Source organism: Rattus rattus, chromosome 5 (assembly GCF_011064425.1).
Source record: "Rattus rattus isolate New Zealand chromosome 5, Rrattus_CSIRO_v1, whole genome shotgun sequence".
Lineage (NCBI taxonomy): Eukaryota > Metazoa > Chordata > Mammalia > Rodentia > Muridae > Rattus > Rattus rattus.
In genome coordinates this window covers 133,092,219-133,118,813 of record NC_046158.1, presented here as the reverse complement: position 1 = coordinate 133,118,813, position 26,595 = coordinate 133,092,219, and the positions used below count along the sequence as shown (strand labels likewise).

The 26,595-nt window shown below is 48.7% G+C and overlaps 1 protein-coding gene across 1 annotated transcript in view; it reads right to left on the bottom strand.

The window, feature by feature from the left end:
- The window catches only part of Efcab8 (EF-hand calcium binding domain 8), a 72,250-nt gene extending 55,739 nt beyond the window's left edge, over window positions 1–16,511 (bottom strand). Inside the window, exons 1-8 of the mRNA XM_032904486.1 lie at window positions 16,349–16,511; window positions 16,238–16,247; window positions 15,575–15,626; window positions 13,248–13,410; window positions 9,352–9,470; window positions 7,153–7,256; window positions 3,403–3,538; window positions 1,763–1,868 (exon numbers count right to left, since the gene is read on the bottom strand). Of these exons, the coding sequence (XP_032760377.1) occupies window positions 1,763–1,868; window positions 3,403–3,538; window positions 7,153–7,256; window positions 9,352–9,470; window positions 13,248–13,410; window positions 15,575–15,626; window positions 16,238–16,247; window positions 16,349–16,388 (730 nt within the window). The 5' untranslated portion in view covers window positions 16,389–16,511. The remainder of the gene's footprint in view (window positions 1–1,762; window positions 1,869–3,402; window positions 3,539–7,152; window positions 7,257–9,351; window positions 9,471–13,247; window positions 13,411–15,574; window positions 15,627–16,237; window positions 16,248–16,348) is intronic.
- Between the last annotated feature and the right edge of the window lie 10,084 nt (window positions 16,512–26,595).

Genomic DNA, 26,595 nt, shown 5'->3' with positions numbered 1-26,595 from the left:
ACCGATACATCTCCTCCACCTCACTCAACACTTATCAGGGATAGAGTAGGAACCCCCCTCCCCTGAGCAGTTCGGAGACCAGGTAAGCTTTGTGCAGGCTCACCCCATCCCTCACTGACTGGTACCAGCCTGCCAGACTTTGATCTTCTGAAAGCATTATTTTCATCCTGCCCAAAAGCCTTCCATGGGGTCCTGACACACAACTGCTCCTGGTAAAGCCCCCCCTGCCTTAGAAGTCTGGTTCCTGGCAGCCCCGGCCTCAATTCGGTCAGTCCTAAGGAGGCTGAGGAGAAGCCTCCCACATTTGAATGACAGGCACTCTAGTGTCTGTATCCTATGGGGCCGGCCACCCCAGAAGGGTTATGGGACACAGCAGGGTTAGCTGGGCTGAGCCACATATGCCAAGGCCCATACTGGTACCCTTCCATCCGTGCCTCTGGCCTTGACCACTTGCCCTGTTCGGACCACATCTGTTCAGTCCGCAGAACTTGCTGGCATGAAGTGATGGGGCCAGGCCCTCAGGGTTAAGGGTCAAGGGAGAAGCCATCAGGGATCACAGGTAGTAGCAGGCTCCTAACTGTTAAGCCTTTGCCTATAGCTGGCTGTTTCTGGATGTGTCACAGTCTGTCCTCTTGAATAAAGGATCTGCTGTATGATATGCAATTCCACATATCCAGTCACTAACCCACACTTGACTTACAGAGAGCACTGGGCCCTGTTTTCCCTCTGGATCGACTAAGGCCCTCAAATAGCTGCTCAAAGTCCCAGCCCTTCTGAGTGGCAGGACCAGGGTTGAAACCTGAGCACTGGCTATTTCCACCACTCTCCATCTGCCTATTTAGCTCTGTGCCGTGGGCTCTCTCTCCACGATGGCCTGGAACATGTGATCAATTGGACCCTGTATTCTCCTATCCACCTACCCACTGCCACTAGGCCTCTAGGTGGCACCAGGCACGGAGATATGGAGTGAGTGAAGCAGAGGCAGTCCCCACTGGCCGAGCTCCAGTACAGAGGCGAAGGCGGACATCAAACACTCACGCTGACAAAGATCACACTCTGAAGGGGCAGGGAGAGGGCCTCATCTTGTGTGCCTGACTTGGACTAGGTGCTCATGGAAAGCTCTCTGGAGGAAATAACACTTGTGATGAATCAGAGGAAACGTAGAAGCTCTGGATGTGTGGGAGGTAAGGCAGAGCATACCCATGAGCCCACAGTACCCATCAGAGGATATGGTGACCGCAGCACAACAGGAGGAAGGGTCTGCTCCACGGGAAACAATAAACAGCAGGGGCCAGACCTTCCTTGCCCTCTTGGGCCACGCTAAGGATTCTCCTCTATCCTGTGCTTTGTTGGGGCTGAGGGGTGTAAAGGTTTTCTGCAGGGAGACATTTCAAAAGTCCGATTATAGCTCTAGGGACCTTCAGAGGAAATGTGCTAAGTTTCAGTGTTATTCCAGCAACAGCTCAAGGCGGCCTGGGCTGGAGGCAGCCAGAAGCAAGGGGTAGAATCAAACTAGAGAGACTTGCCTGGGCTGTGGTTTAAAATCTCAACTGTTCAATGCTTGTAGACATTCAGCATTCGCCGAGCATACCTGCCTACAAAAGCAGTCACCAGCACAAGCGGCCGACACCCAGTGCCTCTCTTTTAAGGCCTCTCTAGCCAACAACTTTCCCAGAGGACTCCCATTCGGCTCCGGGTTGCTCAGCCAACAGGTCGCGCCACTTGCCTGAAGAGGCCTGGAGAGCCCCAGGGGTTCACTCACCTATCTTCAGCTCAGTCGAGGCAACAGCGATGAGGTTCATGTTGTGCAGATACGCCACGTCGACAACCCACATCTGCTGGTGGCCAAACTGCTTGGTCTGAGTAAGCTGGCGGGAGAACAGAGGAGGCTCAGACCGTGGAAGGTTGCTAGCAGACTGTAAAAGAGAGCAGGGATCTTTCCTGCCACACAGAACCCTGGAGCGAGCACAGTCCTGGCATGGAACCTTATCTCAGTACTAAAAACAGGGCCATGGCTAAACTCCAGGCTGTCCCCTCATCTGTAAAATGGGCCTATTTCCTGACCGCAGGGTCTTAAGGCCAGGCCCACCTCCAAAGCCTCCCATTTGCATGACAGTGAGCATTCCCTGTGGCCTATTCACCAATGAACAGGGGAGCCCCATCCTTGCCAATACCTAACTCCAAACCAGCTCCTCTGGGGAGAATCTCCACACCGCTCAAGACTTCCCAGGAAGGCTTCCTCTGTCTCTTCAGCCTCCTTAGGGGCTCAGAGGTAACCATATAGCAGCCACTGCCAAGAGACTGCGCTAGTAACACCTCCTTCCATACACACTCGGAGAAAAGGAAAACAGAGTATGACAGAAACCACACACTATACACACACACACACACACACACACACACACAGAGAGAGAGAGAGAGAGAGAGTGACAGAGACAGAGACAGAGAGAGACAAAAGTAGAGACAGGGAGAGACAGAGACAGAAACAGAGATAGAGACAAAGACAGAAAGACAGAGAGACAGAGACTGAGAGACAGAGACAGAGATAGAGAGACAGTAATGAAATCTCCACAAACCTTAGCCCCATCCAGGTCTCTCCTCCCACAAGGACGGGCCCTGCTGCCAATGAAAAGCACTGTCTGGCGGGTGTGAAAGCCTTCACAATACTAACAGTGCTCCACATAGGCATTGCTGGGAGCCCGGGAAGGCAGGGCTTTCCCTGTTCACTGCAGGGTCCTCTGCTAGCCTGGTACATAGCAGAGTTGCCTGGATGTGTCGTTCCTTACTACACTAGGCCATGAGCTGGTAAGCAGAAAGCCCACAATGCTGTTCGCTGGCCTGTGTTCCTCTGAACTAACTGAATGCCTCGACCTGCTCAAGCATGACCCATGTCCCATACCATTAAGTGCCCCCAAAGCCCCGACAGGGGGCTACTACTCCAAGACTCCTTGGGCAGATGAGGAATTAGAGACATCTTGGCCAGCATCCCACAGCTGGTGGGTGATACAGCTGGGATTCTAACCCTGGGAATGGACCCCAGAGCCCAAATACCATGACTTCCTGTCTGGTCCAGACAAAGGTTTCAATCAGCAGGACTTAGGAACAGTGTGAGTATGACAGGGCACAAGGGGAAGGCTGAGCCCTGGCACTGAGGCAGGAGGATAACACTCACTGACATGGGGACCCCCAGAGACACATTCCTTGGATGAACTGTTTGGGCAGTGCCTAATGGACAGCCAGGCTTGACTCTGCTTGGCAGATGACAAACGTGACACACACACACACATCCCAGTGGTTAAGTCACAATCTTGACTCCAACTTCAGGGTCTGGTTGCTCAGGACAAGTCCACTCGGGATGCCACAGCAGAGGCACTCCACCAACCCCAGGAGTGTCCTACTCACCCGGAAAGAATCCATCATTGAGAAGGTCTCAGACCAGAACTGCAGGATCCCATCTTTGGTGACAGTCAGGAAACAGCCTATCTTTTTGAACCCTTGGGTTAAAAACGCCACTTTCACAACCTCGCTCCCATGGTGCCTGCCGATGGCAAGAAACATGCAGGTATGGTTCAAAAGGAAGTGTCTGCATGAACTGAGAGCTAAGGAAGAGGTAGTGGGTCAGAGGCCAGTGGGGGAAGCTACACATATGTGTATGTGTACACATACATACATACACTTAAACACACACACATGTACACACACAAACACACACACACACACACACACACGTATGCACACACACACAAAGAAACTATAGGCTCCAGAGGACCTACAACTCTGTCCCTTCTCCAGGTGGACTTCAACTCAATTAACAAAGGCCACAAGAAATTAAACCCCAAATGGAGACCAGGGTGTGACTCCGTGGTCGAGTTTGCCTAGTATATGTGAGGTCCTGGGTTCCATCAGGAACAAACAAACAAACAAACCAACTATGATATGGGGTGAGATGGAGTCCAAAGCTGATCCTGAGAAACAACCAGCCAGCTCCCTCACTTGGTAGTGGGAGAGCAGAGATGGAGAACAGAGTTTCTTGCACAGGAGAAACAGCCCACAGACGGCCAGGAGGGTACAGCTTGTGACAGTAACCTGAGACATGACGCTTCCCAGACATCGCTCTCCTGCTCTGGGGTAAAGCGGGAGAGTAGATCAAGGCAAGAGTAAGCCAAGGGGTAAGGAGGCGTTAGGCCTTGCGCTCCCAGCTCTTCATGGCCAGGACACTGAGCACAGCACAGTTCCTGGGCAGGCCTTAAAGGCTTTTACCCTGCAGCCTTCACAGCAAGCCTCAATGGCACCACTGGTGGCTTTTCTGCCCCAGCGTTGGCAAAGCAAGCTCTGGCTATTAAGGCTCCCACTCCTCCATTTTCATCTGCCCGCCTTGGATCAGGGCAGGACAGGGCAGGTTATATCACTTACAGGGAATTGCATCTCACGAAGGCCCAGCGTAGCTAGAACTAAAACCCAGTGCTTTCAGACCTCCCCCAGGGCATTTTCCAAGGCTTGAAAACGCCCTAAGCTGAGGCTTAGGGGGAAACTACGTCACTGTGAAATGCAACTCCAGTTCATTCCTCATTGCAGGTCCACTGAGGAAAGGGCAGGGCCACGTGTTTCTAGCTATAGGTCCTGTCTCCCGCCATTGGCTTCTTTGTCTGTTCTGTATGTGACTGATATTCTTAGCGCTCTCTCTCTCTCTCTCTCTCTCTCTCTCTCTCTCTCTCTCTCTCTCTCTCTCTCTCTCCATTGCTTCAACTCTGCCCCTTCAATCAGGACCAAAGATTGTGAGGATTAGAGAAGTGAGCCCTAAGGCTAACACAGCCCTGGGAACGACATTTTAGGGAAGTCTGTTCCCTCATCTGTGGGGTGACTACGCCTCTCCCTTGCCGGACAGTGAAGAGATCAAAGAGGGGAATGTGCTGGGTGTGTGCTCAGCCCGGATCCAGTAATGCAGAGCTCAATTTTAAGAGACTCCCTCTCGTAAAACTAATTAAACATTGCTTGGCTACTCTGGCTACTTTCCCCCATCAGATCAGAGAGCCCTCTGGGTTTGCAAGCCGTAGGAATAACCAGAGCAGATAAGGAAGAAGCGTCCTGAGATCTTTTTTTTTTTTTTATCTTTTGTCCCAGATTTTAAACACCCTTGAGATCTGAAGAAACAGAAAGACCAGTGAAGAAGTTACATCAAGCCAACCATTCATGTCAAAATTACAGTTATAAAAACTCTCATTATTCACGTTTAATTGGCTACTCCTCAATTAACTCCCAACCATGATCTTTTACAAGCTACTCTTCCATGATCTCCACTAAACCTCCTTCTCCACTAAAGCTCTAGCCTACCTGCCCGAGGCAAAGACGACCTCTAGTCTTGCTCTACCACAGCGTGCACTGGGCATGGCTCTCTGAGGACAGCCACCTACAGCCTCCTCCTATGACAAGACCATAAACGTGGCTCACCAAACTGTGCCCCACAGGAGCCAGCACCCCAGCCACACACCCCAGGCTGCTGGGGCTCCAACCCAAGGTGGTTCCAAGTAAAGAAGAAAGAATCCAACAGGCAGCCCGGCTCAACAGGCCTGCCTGCAGAGGGGCGAGCTCCCAGCTAGTGGTTCTAGACCCCACTTAGGGGTCTCACATCAGATATTTACATTACACCGCAGGACAGTAACAAACTTACACTTCTGAAGTAGCAACAAAACTAATTTTATGGTTGGAGTCGCCTTAACATGAAGAGCTGTGTATTAAAGGGCTGCCGCGTTAGGAAGGTTAAGAACCACTGCAAGCCAACAAATACCCCTTGTCCTTGGGGTATTAGAGGGAGGAATGGCAACGGGAAGCAGCCATAGCTTGGAAAGGAAGGGGTTGATGAAATTTGAGACATGCCGATCCAAAGCATGGTCCTCTGGACTCTGGACTATTTTCGGCTGAAGGTGTTTGAGAAGCAGTTGGTTTTGGCTGTAAGATCCTGGGGGGGCGGTCTTTTTCTGTTTCTTTTCTGAAGCTCGGCACCATGTATACCAGGCTGGCTTCCAACTCATCGTGTAGTGGCGGGCACCCTGAACTTTTTTGGGTCCTCCTGCTTCTGTCACCTAGATGCTGGGATTACAGGTGTGCACTGTGACTTTCAACTACAACTTTACTTCTGAAAAGCCAAGGATGCAGAGGAGAAAGGGGATGAATGGACTGGCTAGGTGTCCTTCAGTTACTGCACCTAACCCCTCCCTCCGTTGCCCTGATTTCCCTGAGGCACAGTTGGAGGAGTGCTTGGCTAGTGCCAGGCTTGGATACATACCCATAATCCAAGCTCTCAAAAATCAGAGGGAGGAGGAGGATCAAAAGTTTAACCTACATGTGGAGTTGGAGGCCAGCCTGGGCTACAAGTCATCCTGAAGGCCAGCCTGGGCTACAAGTCATCCCAAAGAGTAAATAAGCAATGTTCCCATAACTTTCCACTCTTCCTCAAACCTAGCACACAAGCACTTGGGGTTCCCAGTTTCTAGAACTTTCACTTCCCTGTGAAGGTTCCCAAAGCTGTAAAACTCATATTAGATAATATATTAAATATCCGATCTTCTTTTGCAGGTCATCAACTACAGAAGCCATCCAAGGTCCAAGTTCCAGTGGACATCATGGGTGAAGGGGCCACAAGTGGTATGAGCAGCAACTCAGGCAGAGCCAAGATAGATAGGGCCACTAAATTCCAACCACCACCTCATCCTGAGGGTCGACAAGGCCAGGGACTCCACGGGTAGCATCCTCCCAGGAGAATCCCAGCATATGTGAGCCATCTGTGCCTCTGAGGATGAAACCGCCAGACTCCCTCAGCACTGGCCAAAGAGCGAAGCAAGAGACACGGGGCAGAGTGCTGAAGAGGTGGGGAACAGCAGGGAGAGCAGCCCCGCCTCTTTCTGCCTGTTAGCCTGGGCAAGCCGTCAGGCTGGCCTCTCTGAGCCTTGGCCCCCTCATCTCTGATAAGGGGCAAGCCACCTACCTCTGTCATCATGGCCACTACAGATTGTGAAGGGTAAGCTGAAGGGACAAGAGGCCATCCGGGACTTTGACTGGGCCAGCAGGATGGCTCAAGCACTATGGAGGGGGCACCCTGCAGGCTTAGTGCCAGCACTTTTCCATCACACCCCAGCTTTGGGAAGAGGTTCTTACAGGGGGATGACGGTCATGGGAAGGTGGAAGCGCAGGCGGTATTGGCTCTTCCTCATCTCCTCCTTGCCCTGGAACTCACGCATCATATAATCCACATACTTCTGCTGTCTCCGAAACACAAAGGGAAGGGAAGGTGTTGGCGGTAGTCTTAACATTTGCCTTTAGGGTCCCAAGCCCAGCGTGCACTGTCTTCCCTTGTCCCTCTACAGCCCCCTCTAAGTGGCTCTGAAGGCTGTGCTTAAATCTCAAATGTGACAACACGGTGTGTGACACTAAGCACCCCTTGGCCACAACCGCACCACCTGGGCACCCATGGGAAGCTCCTGGTCACCTCTGCTTCACAGAGAGAATAATCCGACGGAGGCACCATGTCTGATTTGTCCAAGCCCATGACCAAGTTAAGGGTCCACAGCTATGTGGGTACATCTACCCTACAAATATCTGCAACTCTGGGCTCCAGTGACCAGCCTCACTAAAACATGGCCAAGGTCCAAATATATGAAGCCGTGACAAGAAACAGGAACTAGGGATGGTGACACATCTTAGTCCCAGCTATTCAAAAGGCTAAGACAAAAGGATCACCTGAGCCCAAGAGACCAACATGGAAAACAGCTCATCATAATGAGAAAGGGAGGGAGGGAGGAAAGGAGGCACAGAGGGAGGGAAGGTGATGATATTCAGTGGTAGAACGCTTGCCCATGATGTAACTCAGTGGTAGAACGCTTGCCCATGATGTAACTCAGTGGTAGAATGCTTGCCCATGATGTAACTCAGTGGTAGAATGCTTGCCTATGATGTAACTCAGTGGTAGAACGCTTGCCCATGATGTAACTCAGTGGTAGAACGCTTGTCTATGATGTAACTCAGTAGAATGCTTGCCCTATGATGTAACTCAGTGGTAGAACGCTTGCCTATGATGTAACTCAGTGGTAGAACGCTTGCCCATGATGTAACTCAGTGGTAGAACGCTTGCCCATGATGTAACTCAGTGGTAGAACGCTTGCCCATGATGTAACTCAGTGGTAGAACGCTTGCCCATGATGTAACTCAGTGGTAGAACGCTTGCCCATGATGTAACTCAGTGGTAGAATGCTTGCCTATGATGTAACTCAGTGGTAGAATTCTTACCTATGATGTAACTCAGTAGAATGCTTGCCTATGATGTAACTCAGTGGTAGAACGCTTGTCTATGATGTAACTCAGTGGTAGAATGCTTGCCTATGATGTAACTCAGTAGAATGCTTGCCTATGGGGGTTGGGGATTTGGCTCAGTGGTAGAGCGCTTGCCTAGGAAGCGCAAGGTCCTGGGTTCAATCCCCAGCCCCGGAAAAAAAAAAAAAAAAAAAAAAAAAGAATGCTTGCCTATGATGTAACTCAGTGGTAGAATGCTTGCCTATGATGTAACTCAGTAGAATGCTTGCCTATGATGTAAATCAGTGGTAGAATGCTTGCCTAGCATTCATAAGGCACTCAGTTAAACAAAAAGTGGCAAGAATCTTTGTGTAGATGGATAAAGATTGCTGGGAAAATTATACCCAAACCATGAGGAGGTATTCATTGGCAGTAATCCCACAGACATTTGAGGCACACTCCCTGGGTCTGAACACGGGTTCAGCTCGTAGCCAACTCTGCAACACTAAAACAACATTCCCAATAGCTCTGTGCCTCAGTTTCCCAGCCACTACCCATTCTGGATCCTGTGAGTCTTCAACAGGGGAAGACACAAAGTGCTGGGCATGTTGCCTCACTGTTATCTTACATCAGTCTCTCTAACAAGGCTCTGCACATCTCTATAGGATTAAGGCCATGTGCTCTGCTTAATTTGAGTCCTTTAAGGTTAACATCATTACTCTGATATGAAGACCTGGCAGTTCCAGATACAACAGTCATGAGCTTGCCTGTCCCCGAGTGACAAGAAAGGTGCAGGAGAGCTGGCTGTGCCTCAGTGGGAATGCTTGAGGAGAAGGTCTCGATGTGGAGGCAATGATCCCACCTCATGGAAATCTCAAGGGAGATCATTCAGAGACACCAAGCTTCCCTCTGCCTGGCAAGCAGCCCAGCTGGTAACGGAGCGCACCCTGACTTTCTGATACTTGCTGCACCCCCATCTACAAGCCTCTGCTTGCTCCACTGAGAACCAGGCTGGACTTTCTAACCTCTCCCAGCTTCCCGTGGGTGGCAGCAGGGCACCCTCCTTACCCAGGTGACAAAGCCATTGCAGTCTGAGTCCACCTTCAAGAACAGCACCTCGAGCATCTCCTCCGACATGTTACTCAGTACCCACTTCATGACCTTGATGAAGCCTTCCTTTTTCAGGGCTTTGAGCAAAGGAGAGAAGCGTCAGTGCTTAGGAACAAGTTGCACTACCCTCACAGGCTGCAGCCTGGAGGCACCCATTCCAGACATTCACTGCTACCTGCTTGTGATTGTCAGTTGGACCCCTCGAGGGAGGCAGAGGGAAGAACACCGGAGCTGTGTTACCCTAGGAGGCAGCCCCTCCCACAACCCCTGACTTCAGTGGTGAGCTTGGCCCTATTTACTCTTCCCTCAAGACTCCAGCTCCACCCTAGCACAAGCCCGGCTAATTCCTGATGCTTCTGCAATCACTCCATCATCTTTCCCATCTCGTTTGCCCACACTCAGTCATTCCTCAGGAACACCTGCCATTGTTTACCCCAGAGCAGGAGGGAAGGCTCAAAAGACCAGGTCCCTCTTCTGATCAAGGGATATAGACTAAAGCAACATCTCTCTATAGAGTAGAGGCAGGAGCCTCTGGTGCAAATGAGCAGCACAGGGAGAGAGATGGAGAGCGGTTTGGAGCCATGGGTCTGAGCCTAGGGCCTCAAACATGCTGGCAGACACCAGGTACTCTACCGCTGAGCTGTTCCACAGCCCATTAAGTGCATCTAGTAAAAAGCAATTTATGAAAACAAAAACTTTTAGTCAGGTATGATGGTGTAGGCCTGTAATTCCAGCATGTTGGGGGCAGAAAGTTTGGAATTCAAGGCCAACCTGGGCTAAACAACAAGTTCAAGGCCAGCCTTGGCTACATGAGACCCTTTGTCAAAAATGATAATAATAACAACATATCCTTTGCCTAGAGGGAGAGATGGGGGAAAAAAGAAGACGGTAAGACAAGCATAAAATACTTTCTCCCTGAACCAGCCTCTATAGCTATAAGGAAATCTGTTTGCAAAGGTGTCAATTGGCCCGGTCTAATTTTTTTATATAATTATTGTCTTCAAAAATCACCTCTAAAACCCCTTCAAATACTGGAACCCTTGCCATGGTTGGAAGACCATGCAGTATCTGACTCCTCTCAGCAAGCATCATCTACCACACCCTTCATACTCTGACCAGCCCTAAGGACCCCTCTGCATCTACCACAGGGCCTTTGCACAGCTCTCCCTGCAGTTCAAGTCACTCTTTCTACCAGGATGATTTTCTTCCTAAGGAGCATCTGAGAGGCTGCCATCCCCGCCCACTGTTTGACTTTCCTATGTCTCTCACTCCACCATAGCCTCTGGAAATACACAAGATCCCTCCTGCCACTCAACAAACACTGGTTCAAGTGTTTCTCTGGGCACCAGGAAGCGACAGTTCTGTTCTCTGCACCCTATTGACTGCTGGCAATGTAAGGACGGGTCTCTGGGGAAACCAAGGCCGCCTGCCCATGCTCACACAGCCAGTAGGTTGGTAGTGACAGATAGGAATGTCCCCAGAGCTTGTGGGATTCATACCACTGTGCCATTGTCCCTGTCACACTAGACTGAGGCTCAAACAAAAGCCTGAGCAATGTGGATGTGCTGGAAGAAATGTCCCTCTCAGGTATGTGAAGCCAGGGCCAAGAGGTTTACATGTTGTGAGTGGTACACCACGGCCCTTCCATGTCCGGATGGTGACAATGGCAGTTTATGAGCACTACAGGCCTTTCCAGGAGATAGGTAAGGCAGGACTACCTCTGCACTTGCAAAGTCTCAGGAGAGGGGAAGGAGGTCTCTTCCAAGCAATGGAACTCCCTGGCTTGGAGGACACACAGAGAATGGGATGGCACTGACATGGCCTCACTCTCTGCCACCAGTACTAGTACCCAGGTGCCTGGGAAGTGTCATGCCACCCACGTTCTCAATAGCCCTGTTGAAGGTGTCTAAACAGAAAAGCCAACCTGGTTTTCTGATTTTCTAACGTTCCATCAATGCAGACGGAATTGCCCTCCTCCCAAACTAACACCATGGCCAGATGCTTAAAAACAAAAACAAAAACAAAAACACCTTAGGCTGGGAAGTCAGCTCAGGGGTAAAGCTCTTGCCTTGCAAGTGTGAGGATGGGGGCATGAGTTCAATCCCAGGAGCCTACATTCAAAGCCAGGAGCTATGGCAGTGTGTAACCCAGTCCTGGGTCGGACAAAGACTGCCAGACCTTGGGGGCTTGCTGCCCACCAGCCTCGCCAAAGCAGCCAGCCTCAGATCTGGTGAAGAGACTCTGTCTCAAACAAATAAGGTGCAAAGCATCATAAGACATCCTGATGTCAACTTCCCCCCCCCCCATGTGCTCTCTCTCTCTCTCTCTCTCTCTCTCTCTCTCTCTCTCTCTCTCTCTCTCTCAACACTATGGTGTGGCTATGAAAGTCAAATGAACAGGAGCATGGATAGACCTGGTCTAGCAACTCAACTCTGAAGGTGCCCTTACTCCTGACTTGCAGGAGCATCCCTCCAAAGGGCAGAAATCAGGCTGCCGGGGGGAGAAGGTCTGGTATCAGCAGACATCCTCACAACATCATGTATAGCATAAGCAGGCCAGAGGGGCTCCGTCAGGCTTAGACCCATTTGGAAGGCTTGGCCAGGAGGCCGAGGCACCATGTCAAGTCCTTCAGACATAAAAATGAAAGGGAAAAGAAAGTCCCGTAAGGGCTGGAGAGATAGCTCAGAGGTTGAGAGCACCGACTGCCCTTCCAGAGGTCCTGAGTTCAATTCCCAGCAACCACATGGTGGCTCACAACCATCTGTAATGAGATCTGATGCCCTCTTCTGATGTGTCTGAAGACAGCGACAGTGTACTTATATATAATAAACATAAATTTTAAAGAGGCCCGTAATGACACAAAGTCCCTTGCTTAGGGCTTTCCCACTTTTCAGTGGTGTACATGCAAACCCATTTCATCCCTGTTTCTTGCGTTCATGAGCTATCTCACACTTTGTTTTAAAATGTTCACTATGTTACCTGGTTTCACCCAACCAGATGCTACGGATGCGTTCTGAGCACCTCTGGGTAAGGGAGGCTAAGCCAGTGTTTGCTCAGTTGGGTGTGAAATGCTTCCTCAGCTCAGAATATGTTCTACTCCAAATTAGTATCCGAAGAGTGAGATTAGAGATACTTACGGAGACCCCTGGGATGGGCAGGTCCTGCTGCTCACATCGTCCTGTGGTCTCCTCTTCCTTAGGACGAGACCTTTGACTTGCTCTTAGACAACAGGGCATCCCACCATTGCCTACAGTCCCGTGGCCGGTCACTCCTGCATTTCTCTACCTTTGACTCAAGCCTTGTCAGCTGCCATGTTGGCAAATCCTACATGGACAACCACTGTAGGGATGGTTTCTGGGAGCTGAGGGCAACCTCCTTGCAATGGCCAGAAAGGAATGAAGGGCGGCCATACCACAGTTTCAAGGATCTGAATTCTGGAACAGTGTATGTAGACTTAGAAGTAAGTCCTTCCTCAATCAAGCCCCGGATGACACCATGGCCCCAGATGACCATGGAACTGCAGCTTTTTGAGGTCCTGACCAGAAAGACAGCTCTCTTGGAAGCTGTGAGGTCATGGGGCTACTGTCACACAGCAATTGATAACGAACCACAGACTGAAAATGCTTAGAGGAAACACACCAAAATGCTGCTCGGAAGGCTTGGTTATCTAGGCTAGCAAGATCTTAAAAGAAAAAGTTTTAAACCCCAAATAGCCTTCGATATCCTTGCACCACTTAACCAGACACGAGTTTTAAACAAGACACCAGGCATAAGCATGTACCAGGTCTGAGTCCTCCACACTTCCCTGATACCCAGGCAGGGGTCCCGGAAACCAGCCTTCGGTGTGACTGTACCTCCATTCTCGTCTGCCTCCTTCTCAAACACCTTCTGTAGGTCAGCCAGGTGCATCTCGGTAAACTGCTGAGAGCTTCGATGGATTTCACTGCTCTGGCTGACGGAACTTGTCAGTGGATAGGTCTTAGAAGTCTCCTCCTGGACTCCACCTGGTTGGGCCATCTGGGACAAATATGACCACAAGAACTAGGCACTAAAGAACTGAGGTCTCCGAGCCAAAGGTGTGTTATGTCGGCATGTCTTATACAAGGGGCAATCTGTTACACGGCTAAGTGCACAATGCTGCTCATTGCTGAAAGTGATAAGGCTTCTTTACTATTCCCTATGTACTTTAACCTTATGAAGATGAAGAGAGGTCTAAGGTCCTTCTCGTGGTGATGGGGAGGTAACCATTGTCCTCTCACGGATGCTGTGTTCGGGTCAGCAGTGTTAGAGGGCATGAACTCACTTTTTGATTTGTTTTTTTAACTTTTTGTTTGTTTTGTTTATTGAGACCCAAGCTGGCCTGGAGATCCTCCCGCCTGAACCTACCAAATGCTGGGATGGCAGAGTAAGTCGTCCCATCTAGCTTAGAACTCTCTAATGGACTTCAGCCCCACCAAAGGGGCAAACATGCTTGGACTCATGTTAGTGTCCACAAACCCCCTCATGATCTACACATGTTTACAGAGAGCCAGACACTTTGGGTCCAACAAGGAAGACTCAACCCAGCCTCACAGAGCCACAAGACTTGACGCTGAGCATCCACCCAAGGCCGGTACGGCAGCACTGCCTTCCCCTTCCCTCGCCTCCCTGTCCCTTCTTATGCTCCTCTTGTTCATTCTTCCAATAGTCATCTCCCAGACCCTGTCCCACCCCAAACTCTGGCCTATGGCAGCTTCAATAACAGTGAGTCCTCCACAAGACCAGGGTCTCCCTTTCCTTTCCATTCCAACTCTCAACACTAATATCAGTCAATCTTCCTAGGAGGCAAATGTGGTCCTAACTTTGCCTCGCTCTGACACACTTCATGGCTACTCATTTTACTTCCCGCCCGTAAGCTTAGCATCCAGAGCCCTTCCCCACCTAGCTTTAACAGGCTTCCTCCTTCCAAGGCACACATCATGTCCCAGGAACACCAGCTGCACCCCACCAATCCAACAGAGCATAGTTTCTACTTCTCGGACTGTATACTGTGCACAGCACTCCTCCTCACAGCTAAACCTCACTCGGCCAGCATTTTCTCCAAGGAGCTTAGTCTTCAACATCCAGTTGAGCCGTCACTACCGCCCCTAACATTCCCCAAGCTCCGATCATTTCCACCGCTCTGGTGTGTCTCCCATCTATATGCGTAGACAGCAGGCATGAGAGGAAGCCCACGGCTGCAGAGTCCTGAGCTCTGGGCTAGAATTACACCTGGCTCTCCCACTTACGAGCTGTTTTATCTAGGGCATTTCTCATCACCTCTCTGAGCCACAGGTTTCTCCACTCAAAAATCAGAAATCCCCAACACCCAGCCTGCAGGGTTTTGAAGACCTAAATGACTCACAAAGCCACCTGAAGCCCAGGAAAGTGGCTTTACAATAAATGATGACTCTCATGACATCTCGGAATGAGACTTGGGAAGACAAGAGACACATTCGGTCAACTTAATCGTAATCTGCATTATCCTGCATTACCTGCTCCCATGCACTGCACAGATAATGCTGGCTTGATAGTAACTTGTAATCCACCTCACCATTACTGCCACTCTGTTGGACAAATTTAAGTATGGGTCATGAACAGATTGTAAGCAGATACCCTCATGGGTACGGCATTTGGTCCATGTTGTGTTCTTAAAGAAGCCAAGCAAATGTGTCACTCTGAAAGTCACACCTGAAATCCCAGCCAGAACCTGAGGAGGCTGAGGCACGGCTACCAGCCTGAGCTTCTAATGAAACCCTAGCTTTGTGTGCCTTTAATCCCAGCCCTCTGAAGGCAGGCAGGTGAGTTAGAGGCCAGCTTGCTCTATAGAGTGAGTTCTGGGCCAGCCAGAGATACACAGTGAGATACTACATTAAAAAAAAAAACCAAAGCAGTAGGGCTGGAGATTATCAGTCAGCACCACGGCTTAGCTTACTCAAGGCCTGGGCTCCATCCTTAATATGGGGGTGGGGAGGAGAGAACAGAAGCCCACTAGTTAGGCTCATCTAAGTTACCACTTGGTCCTATACATATCTAAGTTTGCAAGCCTGGTGCAGAAGCTAGCGGGCCTATGCTGGCGACATTTTGGAAGCCAGTGGACTGGTAAATGACATTCGTGTGGCTCCCAAATGTGGTCTCCCTTCACTCACTGTTCCATTCTTACCTTTTGGGATTGAGGGCTCTCTCCTGACTCCTCAGAAGACATTAGTCTTGCCCTAAAATGGATAATCACAGTTGCTTTAAGAAATCCACAGATCTGACCTAGCCAAGCCACAGAAAGTTGGAAAGGGTCAAAGGAGATGACGGTTGTCCCCTGTGCACAGCTACTCCTAGTAAGTATTTCATGAGCATCCCCTTCCCACAGAGACCTTCCATTAAGTTTACAGTAGAGCCTTCCTGAATTGATGGGCAGAAACCGGCCCACTGAAGCCATGAAGTCTCTCAGGTTTACTCCTGGCTTAAATTCAGAATCTGTAGAATACAAGGGCTTATCTAGCCACAGGGCGGTCCCAAAAGCCATTCGGTGCTGAGAGAAGCAGATCCAGAGGTTGACACACATCTCACGTGGAGGCATGACCTTCCATTGCATACACCCTCCCAACCCCCTCTAGGGCCCTCGGAGATAGGACCTTTTCCAGTGAGATCAGGTAAGACATACAGAGAGCTCTTTCACATCAAGGGCATGTTTCTAAGAGGGGTAAGATATTGGGGCACTAGACCTGCAGGGTCCCCAAATCTGATGAGAATCGGGAGGCATTCTCAGACAGCAGAGTAGACGGCAAGGAAGGAAACGAGACTGTCATGCCCACAGGACTGACTCATAAGCCATGTGGACCCTGGGTTCCTAGGAGGCATCAGAGAGAGAGGGAGTTTGAAGAGAAAAGAGTGAGAAGAAAAAAAGGAGAGCGAGAGATCCTTAGGATCTGGCTCTGGAGACTGAACAGGATGAAGGGCAGTGGGGAAGGTTCTCGGCACATGAGAGAGGGCAATGGGGAGGAAGAATGGCCAAGAAGGTCCTCCCTGGTGGTGTCTTTACGAAAGTAAGGGAAACCAAGGGAAATGGCAGAAACTTCTCCAGAAAAAGGAGCATGGAGGGACAGGAGCAGGAAGCAAGTTGTGACAACCACCAGCTAGAAATAAAACTCAAATCTCTGGAAATCTGGGACTGATGAGCTTAGGAACAGAAAAAAACACAGGAGACAGGATTGTGTTACTAAAAACAGCCACTGGAAATGGCAGGAATCTAACTGCAAAATTATATCTCTAAGTACATTTCTGTTAACTGCGTGAATTGTGTTGGCATGGGCCTTGGAAGAACGTAGTAGGGCAGGAGAGATGGCTCAGCAGTTAAAAGCTCCCTCGGAGGATCTGCATTCAATTCCTAGCACCCATAATGGCAACCCACAACCAGCTGCAACTGCTAGAGGATCTGATGTCCTCTTCTGACCTCCTTGGGCACTGCACACACAGTGCATTGGCACACATGCAGATAAAACACTCATACACATAAAATAAATTTTAAAAAATTAAAAGGCCTAGGGAAATATGCCTGTGTCAGATGCAGAAGTGGAGGCACCTGTTAAATACCTGTTAAATACCAATTCCTCTAACAGAGAGATGGCAGAGGAGGAAGGAAAAAAGATATTTTTATTCAGGCTGGGACAAACCACCACCTCCTCATAACAACAAAGGGAGAAGGTGGCCCCTACTCCCTTGGTCATCAATATCTGTCCTCCTTTTCACTCCGTGGCAGTGTAAAGGGGGGAGGGTCCCACCTTCCCTTAAAACAAGGATGTTGCACTGCGGTCCTCCTTCCCCACAGAGTACCTTGAGGAAGGGAGTGCCGGCAGAACCCGATGGTTGGCGATGAATGTTTGATTCTAGTAGCTGCAGGAGTGGTTGACGTCTAAGCGTGAACACTGAAGGAAAAACAGCACGATTGTCCAGAAGTAGTTTGTGAGCAAAGGGAAAAAAAGAACACGAATTTAGGGAGGTGGGAAAGAAGAGATGGGGTAGGGCTAGCTCCTAGATACGAGTGTCCCACTGGATGAAGGGAAACAGCACAGCAGCACTGAAGAGAGGTGGGAGAGTGTCCCAGCATGCCTTAGGCAGCTGTCGCAGGAAACAGGACCTCAACTGGATGATGGATAATATCTGTCACTGCACTGAGTGAAGGGAACATGGGTAGTCCCCAATCCGTCCTTCTTCCTGGACTCCAAAGGACTTGCCCATCCTAGTTTAAGACACTAGGTAAGGTGGAGCGGAAGTGGCTGAGAGCTCCAGCTGGTGACAGTTTGGCCCGGGACATCCTGGGGTCTAAGCATTATCTGCCCTGTTTAGCCTGCTGCTGATGCCAGTTCAGACCTTTTAAGAACTGGATACGGTTTAGAGCCCTTTTAGGGACAGGGGGCGCTCTGCAGAGCAGAAGCAAGGGGGTCCACAGAGAACAATGTCTCCAAGGGAGGGGCTCAGGAGGCACAGCTGTGCGAGACGAGGCGTTAACCTTGTCCAGGAAGGACAAATGTGCGCGTGGGTAGGAGCGGCGCTGGGATTGAGGCTGGAGGAAAACTGCTCCGCACGCGGCGGCCTCTGCAAGCCCTGCAACTGGAAAGCAAGCGTACGTGGGAAGGGCGAGGCCACGGGAGGCGGGGCCAGAGGCAGCGGGCGAGGAGGGTAAGCGCGGTGACTGGGGGTGGGGGGTGAGGGAAGGCAGTGGGGGAGGGGACGGGTTTCTCCTGCTCCTTCGCCTAGGACTACAGTGAGTTTCTTCTAAAGCCTCTAGTTTTGTAAGTTTGCCCTTTGCTTTCTCTCGGGAACTGAGGTGAATTTCTAGGTCTTAACAGGGGCCTTATTTTTGGTCCCCTTTTGATTGGCCAGAGATCTCTTTGGTGTTGGCACTACTTCGCTGGGCTCCATCTCACTCCTAAGCAACATGGTTGCCAGACTCACCTATATATAGTCTGCTTCTCAGTCAGTTCTAACCTTTTCCTGTTTGAAGGCCCCAAGCTGGCTGGGGTTCGCTTTCTACTTCCACTGCTCATCTTCCTTCTCTGTGGAGCTACAGAATGCACACCGGGGACCACAGTGGTGATCAAGGATCAGGTCTGTCCTGGTTCTGCTTACCACTGGCTAGAAGCAAACGCTAGGAGCTGCCGGTTACAGGAGCCGACCAATTAGATCTAGGCTTTTTGTTTTGTTTTTTTAAGATTTATTTTATGTATACTGGCGCTGTCTTCAGACATTCCAGAAGAGGACATCGGATACCATTATAGGTGGTGGTAAACCACCACGTGGTTGCTGGGAATTGAACTCAGGACCTCTGGAAGAGCAGTCAGTGCTCTTAACCACTGAGCCAACTCTTCAGCCCGCCTTTTAAGGCAAGGTCTCATGTAGCCCAGGTGATTTGAACTCCCTATGTAGCCCAGGATGGCCATAAATGACTTGATACTCTTCCCTTCCACCTCCCAAGTATTGGAGCTCTGTATGTATGCCACCACACCCACAAACTAATTTTTAATTGAAAAGAAAAAGGCTCATAGCAATCTAAGATTTAAAGATGCCCCTTTGCCATGGGCAGGGTGGTTAGTATTGAGTCTTAATACTCAGAGAATGCAATGGGAGGTGGCTCTGAGTGGCCATGTCTTTCCTCAGCTTCTAGAATCTGCAGCTAGTTAAGCAGGACACAGCCAGAGAAAAGACAAGGAAGGAAGAATTCCCCTAAAGCTTTTGGTCCAGTGCAGGTCCTGTTTGCCTAAATTTAACAGAATATTATACAAATTATGAGTAGAGTTGGGGGGGGGGCTCTCCCCAGACAAGCAGGCCTTGTCAGAATGAAGATGAAGTTTGGGCCCCTTGGGGGACAGGGCATACACCCAAGTTAAGAAATTGAAGGTTAACAGGGTTTGGAGACTACCACCAAGGAACAAAAGTTCTACAAAAAAGTACACATGCGACTTGTAAGAAGTCAGAATGTACGTGTGTGCTTATAAGCGTTAAGCTTAAGAAGGACACTCAGAGTTACCTAGCTCAGTTCTCACGACTACATAAAATCCGGCATGGTGGCTGTGGTGGCTTGAATAAGAATGGCCCCCACCGGCTCCTATACTTGAATGTCTGGTTCCCAGTTGGTGAACTGTATCTCGTTGCCTTCTGCAACGTGTGGATAAGATGTGGGCCATCGGGGCTGGGGATTTAGCTCAGTGGTAGAGCGCTTACCTAGGAAGCTTTCGGTCCCCAGCCCCGAAAAAAAGAACCAAAAAAAAAAAAAAAAAGATGTGGGCCATCGGTTACTGCTCCCGAGCCATGCTGCCTGCTGTAGGGGGAAAGGACTAACCCTCTGAAACTGTAAGCAAGCTCCCAATCAAATGCCTTCTCTTCTAAGTTGCCTGGCCGTGGTGTCTCTTCACAGCAAAGGAACAGTAAGTGTGTGAACGTCTATAATCCCAGGAGGATAATAAACTCAAGGTCACCCTCCACTCGAGGCCTGCCTAAGCTACATGAGACCATGTCTCAAAAGTAAATAGCATCAGTAATGACGAAGGTAGATGGCATGTCTCGGTGTGATGACAGAGCCATGTGTAAATCAAACCACGAGACTGCAGGACACAACTGGCTGCAGGACGTCAATGGCACGCTGGATGCCTGTACTCCAGCACGTTAAGAGGCTGAAGCAGAAGGATTTGTGATTTTAAGGCAAACATGAGCAACACAGCCACTTCCAGGACAGCCTGAGCTAGGCAGAAAACCTACAGAAAGCAAAAAGCAGGAGGGAAATGGCTCACTGGGTCAAGTCATGCTGTTCAAGATTAAGGACTTAACTTGAGCTCAGATACCCAACACCAATGTAAAAGACTGACACTGAACACACAAAGGTAGCCCCAGAGCCAGGCAGGGGTCAGTAGAGACAAAAGGAGCCTGGGGCTCACTAGCTGGCTAGTCTAACTGAAACAGAGACCTCAGGTTTAATGGAGACTATGATGGTTTGATATGCTTGGCCCAAGGAGTGGCACTATTAGGTGTGATCTTGAAGTAGGTATGGCCTTATAGGAGTAGGTGTGTCACTGTGGGCAGGGGCCTTAGGTCCTCTCATCCTAGCAGTCTTTTAGCTGCTTTCAGATCAAGAGGTGGTTCTCAGCTCCTCCAGCCTCATGTCTGTCTAGATGCTGCCATGTTTCTGCCTTGATGATAATGGATTGAACTCTGAACCTGTAAGCCAGCCCCAGTTAAACCCCAGCAAACACAGAGACCCTGTCTCAAAACCTAAAGTGGGGAAAGATAAAAGACAACATGGACCTCCACAGGCGTGCACACCCATGCACACACATGTACAAGCACACATGTGCATGCACACCAGAGAGAGACAGAGAGACAGAGAGAGAGACAGACAGACAGAGACACAGAGACACAGAGAGAGAGAGACAGAGAGACAGAGAACGAGCACACGACAAACTCTGTCACGTAAAGCAAAGCAGCTAAGAAAGCGTTGTAGCCTGAAGATGGTTCAAGGAACTCTCAACTAGAAGCAATCTATGATTTTGCATTGGATGACAGACTGGAAAAGTAAAAACACTCTAGGGCCCAACAGTAGGTGAAACTGGAAGGTGGGCTCTACATAAATATAGACTGCATTTGTTTTCTGCTCTTAAGAATCAAGTACCTCGTAAGAAACATATACTTAGGTACTTTCAAGGGTAAAGAGACCTGAGGTCCCTAACTTGCTCTCAAATGGCTCAGTAAACAAACATGGCAGATCAGGGCAATAGTCACAGTCTTGGGGAAGGGGGTGCCATCATACTATTCTCCCAGCTAGTGCGGGCACATGCTGGTGGTATGGGCATGTGCTTAGTATACGCTATGTACTGGGTGGAGGCCAAAGGACAGCTTGGGTGTCATTCCTCAGATACCCTCCCCTCTGGTTTTGCTGAAACAGGTTTTCTCACTGACCTGGAGACCACCACGTAGGTTAGGCTGACTGGGCAGCAAGCCAGGAGCCATGGTTGTCTTTTTTTTTTTTTTTTTTTTAATGTAGGTTCTAAGGATCAAACTTAGGTCCTGAGTATGTAAGGTAATATTTAACAGCTAAGTCATTCCCCAACCCCTCAAAACTAAGTTTTATAAAAGATGTATGTCTAATGACAATTAATGCTGGTGAAAATGTGGAGCAGGAGGAACACTCCTCCATTGCTGGTAGAAACGCAAACTTTTACAGTCACTGTGGAAATCAGTATGGCAGTTCCTCACAAAAATAGGAATTGATCTACCTCAATATCCAGCTATACCACTCTTGGACACATACCCAAAGGATGCTTCATCCTACCACAGAGACTTTTCTCATCCATATTCATTGCTGCTCTATTCATAATAGCCAGAAATTAGAAATGACCTAGGTGTCTCTCAATGGAAGAATAGATAAAGAAATGTGGTACATTTGCACAATGGAACATTACTTGGTTGTTTAATAAAAATGATATCATCAAACTTCCAGGCAAATGAATGGAACTAGAAAAAAAATCATCCTGAGTAAGGTAACCCAGACTCAGAAAGATAAATATGGTATATATCCACTTATATATGAATATTAGCTATGAAATAAATTATAACCAAGCTACAATCCATAGACCTGGAGAAGACAGGCATAAAGAAGGGGACTGGGGTGAGTGGGGGGATGACAAATAGAACTCCCTGGAAGATAAAAACACTTATGGGTAGAATGCATGCAGGGAAGGAGGAGAATGAGACTGGGAGGATCAAAAGGGGGGGAGGAGGAACTGAGGGAGGGGATGGCGGGGAGACTAGAATTGAAGGGCACGGGGTGGGGGCAGGATGAAATGACTCCTAATGATATTCTGCTATACTTATAGTCCATCAAGGAGGCTTCCTCCTACAGCAGATGGGAACAAATACAGAGACTCATAGCTGGACACTATACACAGGGAGAGACCTTGGAACGCAGTTTTAAACGAGATAAAATTCCTCCCTTTCAGAGATCAGGGAGCCCCACAGAAGAGGCAGGAGTGGGAGAGACAGGAATGGAGGACACCAGAACAAGCTTCTCTAAAACAACTGAGCAGAGCTCATATGAACTCATAGAGACTGAAGGCATAGGCCTACACAGGTCTGCATCAAGTGCCTGTAAAGTCACTATAGCTTTCAGTGTGGCACTTCCACAGGACCCCTGAATGTGTGAACAAGCGGGTCTCTGATTCTTGTGCCTGCTCTTGTGACTTTTATTTTTCCGTTGGTTTGTCTTGTCCAACTTCTATATGATGGTTTTTGTTTTCTTGTTATATTTTGTTAGAAAAAAGAAATATATTTAACCAGAAAAGAGATGTGCCTGCGGTCCTGAACTGAGGCAAAGCACCAAGTGAGATTACAGCTATTATTCAATGGCAGGAGAGACCACTCAAAAGAAATGCAAAAGGCCCTGGAGGCAAGGCTCAGTGGACAGCACATCACACAGGAACCTTTGCATTTCAACCCAGAACCAAAGAGGAACAAAAGAGAAATGTAGGTGGAGGGGAGAGGAACTTGAAGTCCAGAGGGAAGGAGGAAATAGGCGATTCCATTTATATTTAGAATCAGAGAGCAAGTAAGATCTGAAGTCATACCCGCTGCTTTAACAGACCCAAGAGTTCTGTTCAGAACAGACTAGAGAGGGGAAAGAGCAAGGGGGGTACAGATCCAGAAGTGAGAAGTGGGGGCATGAAAGCACAGAAAGGGAACAACTGACTTGTTACATTGTAATTGGTCAGCACTCAGGGGTCGGGCAGATGGCTCAAAGCTAAGGACGTCTGTCCCAGAAATGAAGCAATGCTTCTGGTTCCCACTCAGTCCCAGAGTGAAGCCAATGACTCCTAAGGCCAAGCTGTCCAGTTTTCAGAGGGCATTCACCCTGACCCAATTTGACTTCCACATCTAAGCTTGACCCAGACTGCTACCGGTTTTCAATTCTCACTTCATTTGTAACTCTTGGCTGAGATCCCTGAGTCCTAGGCAGAGGGCTTCTATCTGACCTCAGAGTCAACCAGTCAAATTTAGAACCAGGGAACTGAGGAATTACACACACACACACACACACGCACACGCACACGCACACGCACACGAAGGGAAAGTCAGAATCTAACCCATAAACCAAACACAGCCGTCTTTTACCCCATTTGAGACCTTTTATTAATGAAATCGAGCTCACAGAGAGCAGGCAGTAACAGCAGAGAGCCGGGACAAACGTGAATACAAAGCGACCTGCAGGACAAGCACTGGCCAGAGCCTTGCTTTCAAGGGAGCCAGGTAGCCCTAGGTAAAACAGCTTCACCAAACCAAAAAGACCAACAGATTCTCCCAGTTCAGAGAGCAAATACCACAAAGGCTCTCTGACACAAACGCACCCCAATCTCTGCATCGGCCCGTTTTTTGGGCAGAGAAAGTAAGAGCATTGCATCTGAGATAGGGGAAACCTGGACTTGATGTTTTCTTCACCATGGCAGAAATGCTGGAGACTTCTGCTAGGGCCATGGATTCCAGATCTTTGCACCATAGTGTGAGGAACTGAAAATGACCAAAGTGTCAAAACACCACCACCAGACAAAAGCTTCCTTCTTGGGCCCACACAGAGAACATCAACACACCCAAATCTACATATCCGACATACTGCTGGATAGGAAAAGCCAAGTGGATGAAAACCATAAAGGGGTGGGGTGTGGGGGGGAGGAACAGAAATCTTTTCAAATAGAGTTTGGTTAGGTATGAAGACACTGGAAATTTTTTTATTTTTATTTAACTTGCAGGGGGTAGGGTAGAGAGCTGAATCAGTGGTTAAGAACACTGACTGTTATTCCGGAGGACCAGGTTTGATGCATCTACATGGTAGCTCATAAAAGTCTTTTAATTCCAATTACAGCAAATCCAATTAATGCCCTATTCTAGTCCACCGCCTTGGGTACTGCGTGCACACGGTGCAGACATACATGCAGGCAAACACCCATGCACATTAAGGAGGAACTGTGTGGCCTGTGCATGGATAGGGCGTTCAGGTGGGCTCACTGGAGATTGAGGAGGTAACTGCAGCCGGCTCTTCCCTCCTCCACGGGTTCCGAGATTGGGGTCAGGTTGTCAGATCTGTACAACACACACTTAGCAGCTGAGCCATCTCGTCAGCCTGAAACTAGAGATTTTTATAGTAAAAAAACACACAATTGATGTTTATTTTTGGTTTTGTCCCTATAGAATGTTGATTCTTAAGACAGTTTCTAATTTCCAATGACAAACACTAACTTAGTGGTAGGGTTTTTTTTTTTTTTTTAAGATTTATTCATTTATTATATATAAGTACACTGTAGCTGTCTTCAGACACACCAGAAGAGGGCATCAGATCCCATTACAGATGGCTGTAAGCCACCATGTGGTTGCTGGGATTTGAACTCAGGACCTCTGGAAGAGCAGTCGGTGCTCTTAACCACTGAGCCATCTCTCCAGCCCGGTAGGGTTTTTTGTTTGTTTGTTTGTTTTTGTTTTTTTAATTAAATCCTATTTTCACTGACTAAACTATCAGTATTTAATATAGCTAAAACAAGGTATGAGGTAATTTCCCCCTAAATGGGGTGGGAGGAGAAACAAGACTTGGTTACAGAAATTCATTTTAGGAAAAGTTCAAAAGAGTCAAAATATAATCAGTAACTCAAGATCTTTAAATGTGGGAAGGCATAGAAGGAAAATCTAGATAAATCTCAGCACGGTGATTCAGGAAAAGCTCAAAGCCTACTTGAGATGAATTCAGACATTACGACCTGGAGAATACCCTTGGACATGTGCTCTAATCCAAGGGCATGCTGATGGCTGAAAGGACCCTCAGGTGGGAGGAACCACAGCAGACCCTCAGGGCCACCGCCTCAATCACACTCAGCAACACCAACACTCTCCCCTCGCTGTGGATCCTAAAATGGCATCTCTCTACCTTTCGGCTCTATGTAACTTGCAAGCCAAGCATGGTGGTGCACACCTGTAATCCCAGCACTTGGAAGGCAATGTTAGAAAACTACTGTGAGCTTGAGGCCAGACTAATTTACATCCAAAGTTCCAGGCCAGCCAGGGCCACATAATGAAACCCTCTCAAAAATGAGTAAAATTACTGAGCTGTGAGGTGACACAAACTTGACATCAACACCTATCTGTAAAAAAACAAAAAACAAAAACAACAAAACCACATAGCTTACCATCCTCAAAAGGAGTTTAAAATTTTCAAAATAAAATATTCATGGGGCTAAATGTGTGGCTTGGCTGATGAAGTGTTTGCTTAGCACGCATGAAGTCCTGGGTTTGATGTTAGGCATGGTAATACATGCCTATAATCCCAGCATTCAGAAGGTTCAAAGTCACCCTAGAATACACAGTGGGTTCAAGGCCAGTCTGGAATAGATGAGACCCTGCCTCAAAACAAGGAGAAGATTTAAGGGTCTAGATATAGGAGACTAGAAATGGGTCTGGAAGCTTAGACCCCCTCACCTAGACGATTCAAATTCATGAAGGTACCCAGCAACAATGTTACCAGAAAGCCCCTGAGTTACAAGAACTCATTCACTCAAAGCTGAGAGAAAAGATTGACCTTCACAAGTTACAACTATGCAGTAACATGGCTAAAACCACATAGGTCAAGGGTTCTTGCTATGGTCAGTTCAGTGAAAGCACAGAACCCTCCTAGTCTTCTGAGAAAATCCTACACACCTAGTTAGCACAACGCAAGCATGATGAAGAGCGATACATGACCATCATGCTGTTCGGTTCTGAAATTTTATAAACTATGAGAATTCCAAAGTATGACGTCATCACTCACAGAAGTGACAGAACAGAAAAACAACCTGTGGTTCATGGACAATGATCACATGCTATTGTTTAGCTTAGCTGGAAGCAGTTCCTTTCACTCTCCCTGCTGACAACAGTGAGATTTGGGTCACACACACACTGGCAAGCTAATCTGACCGGACTTGTCTGTCAGGCTTAAAGCCCACAGCCTGATTTGTAAACTAAGCAAACCATGGACTAGGGGAAAACCACCCAAAAAGCTCCTCACACTAACACTCACGGCCTTAACCTTTAAAGGAAAGTTTCCCTGAGGAGACCCACAGTCACAGCAAAAGAAAGCTGCTTCTGTCCTCACTTCACATCCTGGAGGACAATTCTAGAACCATGGAT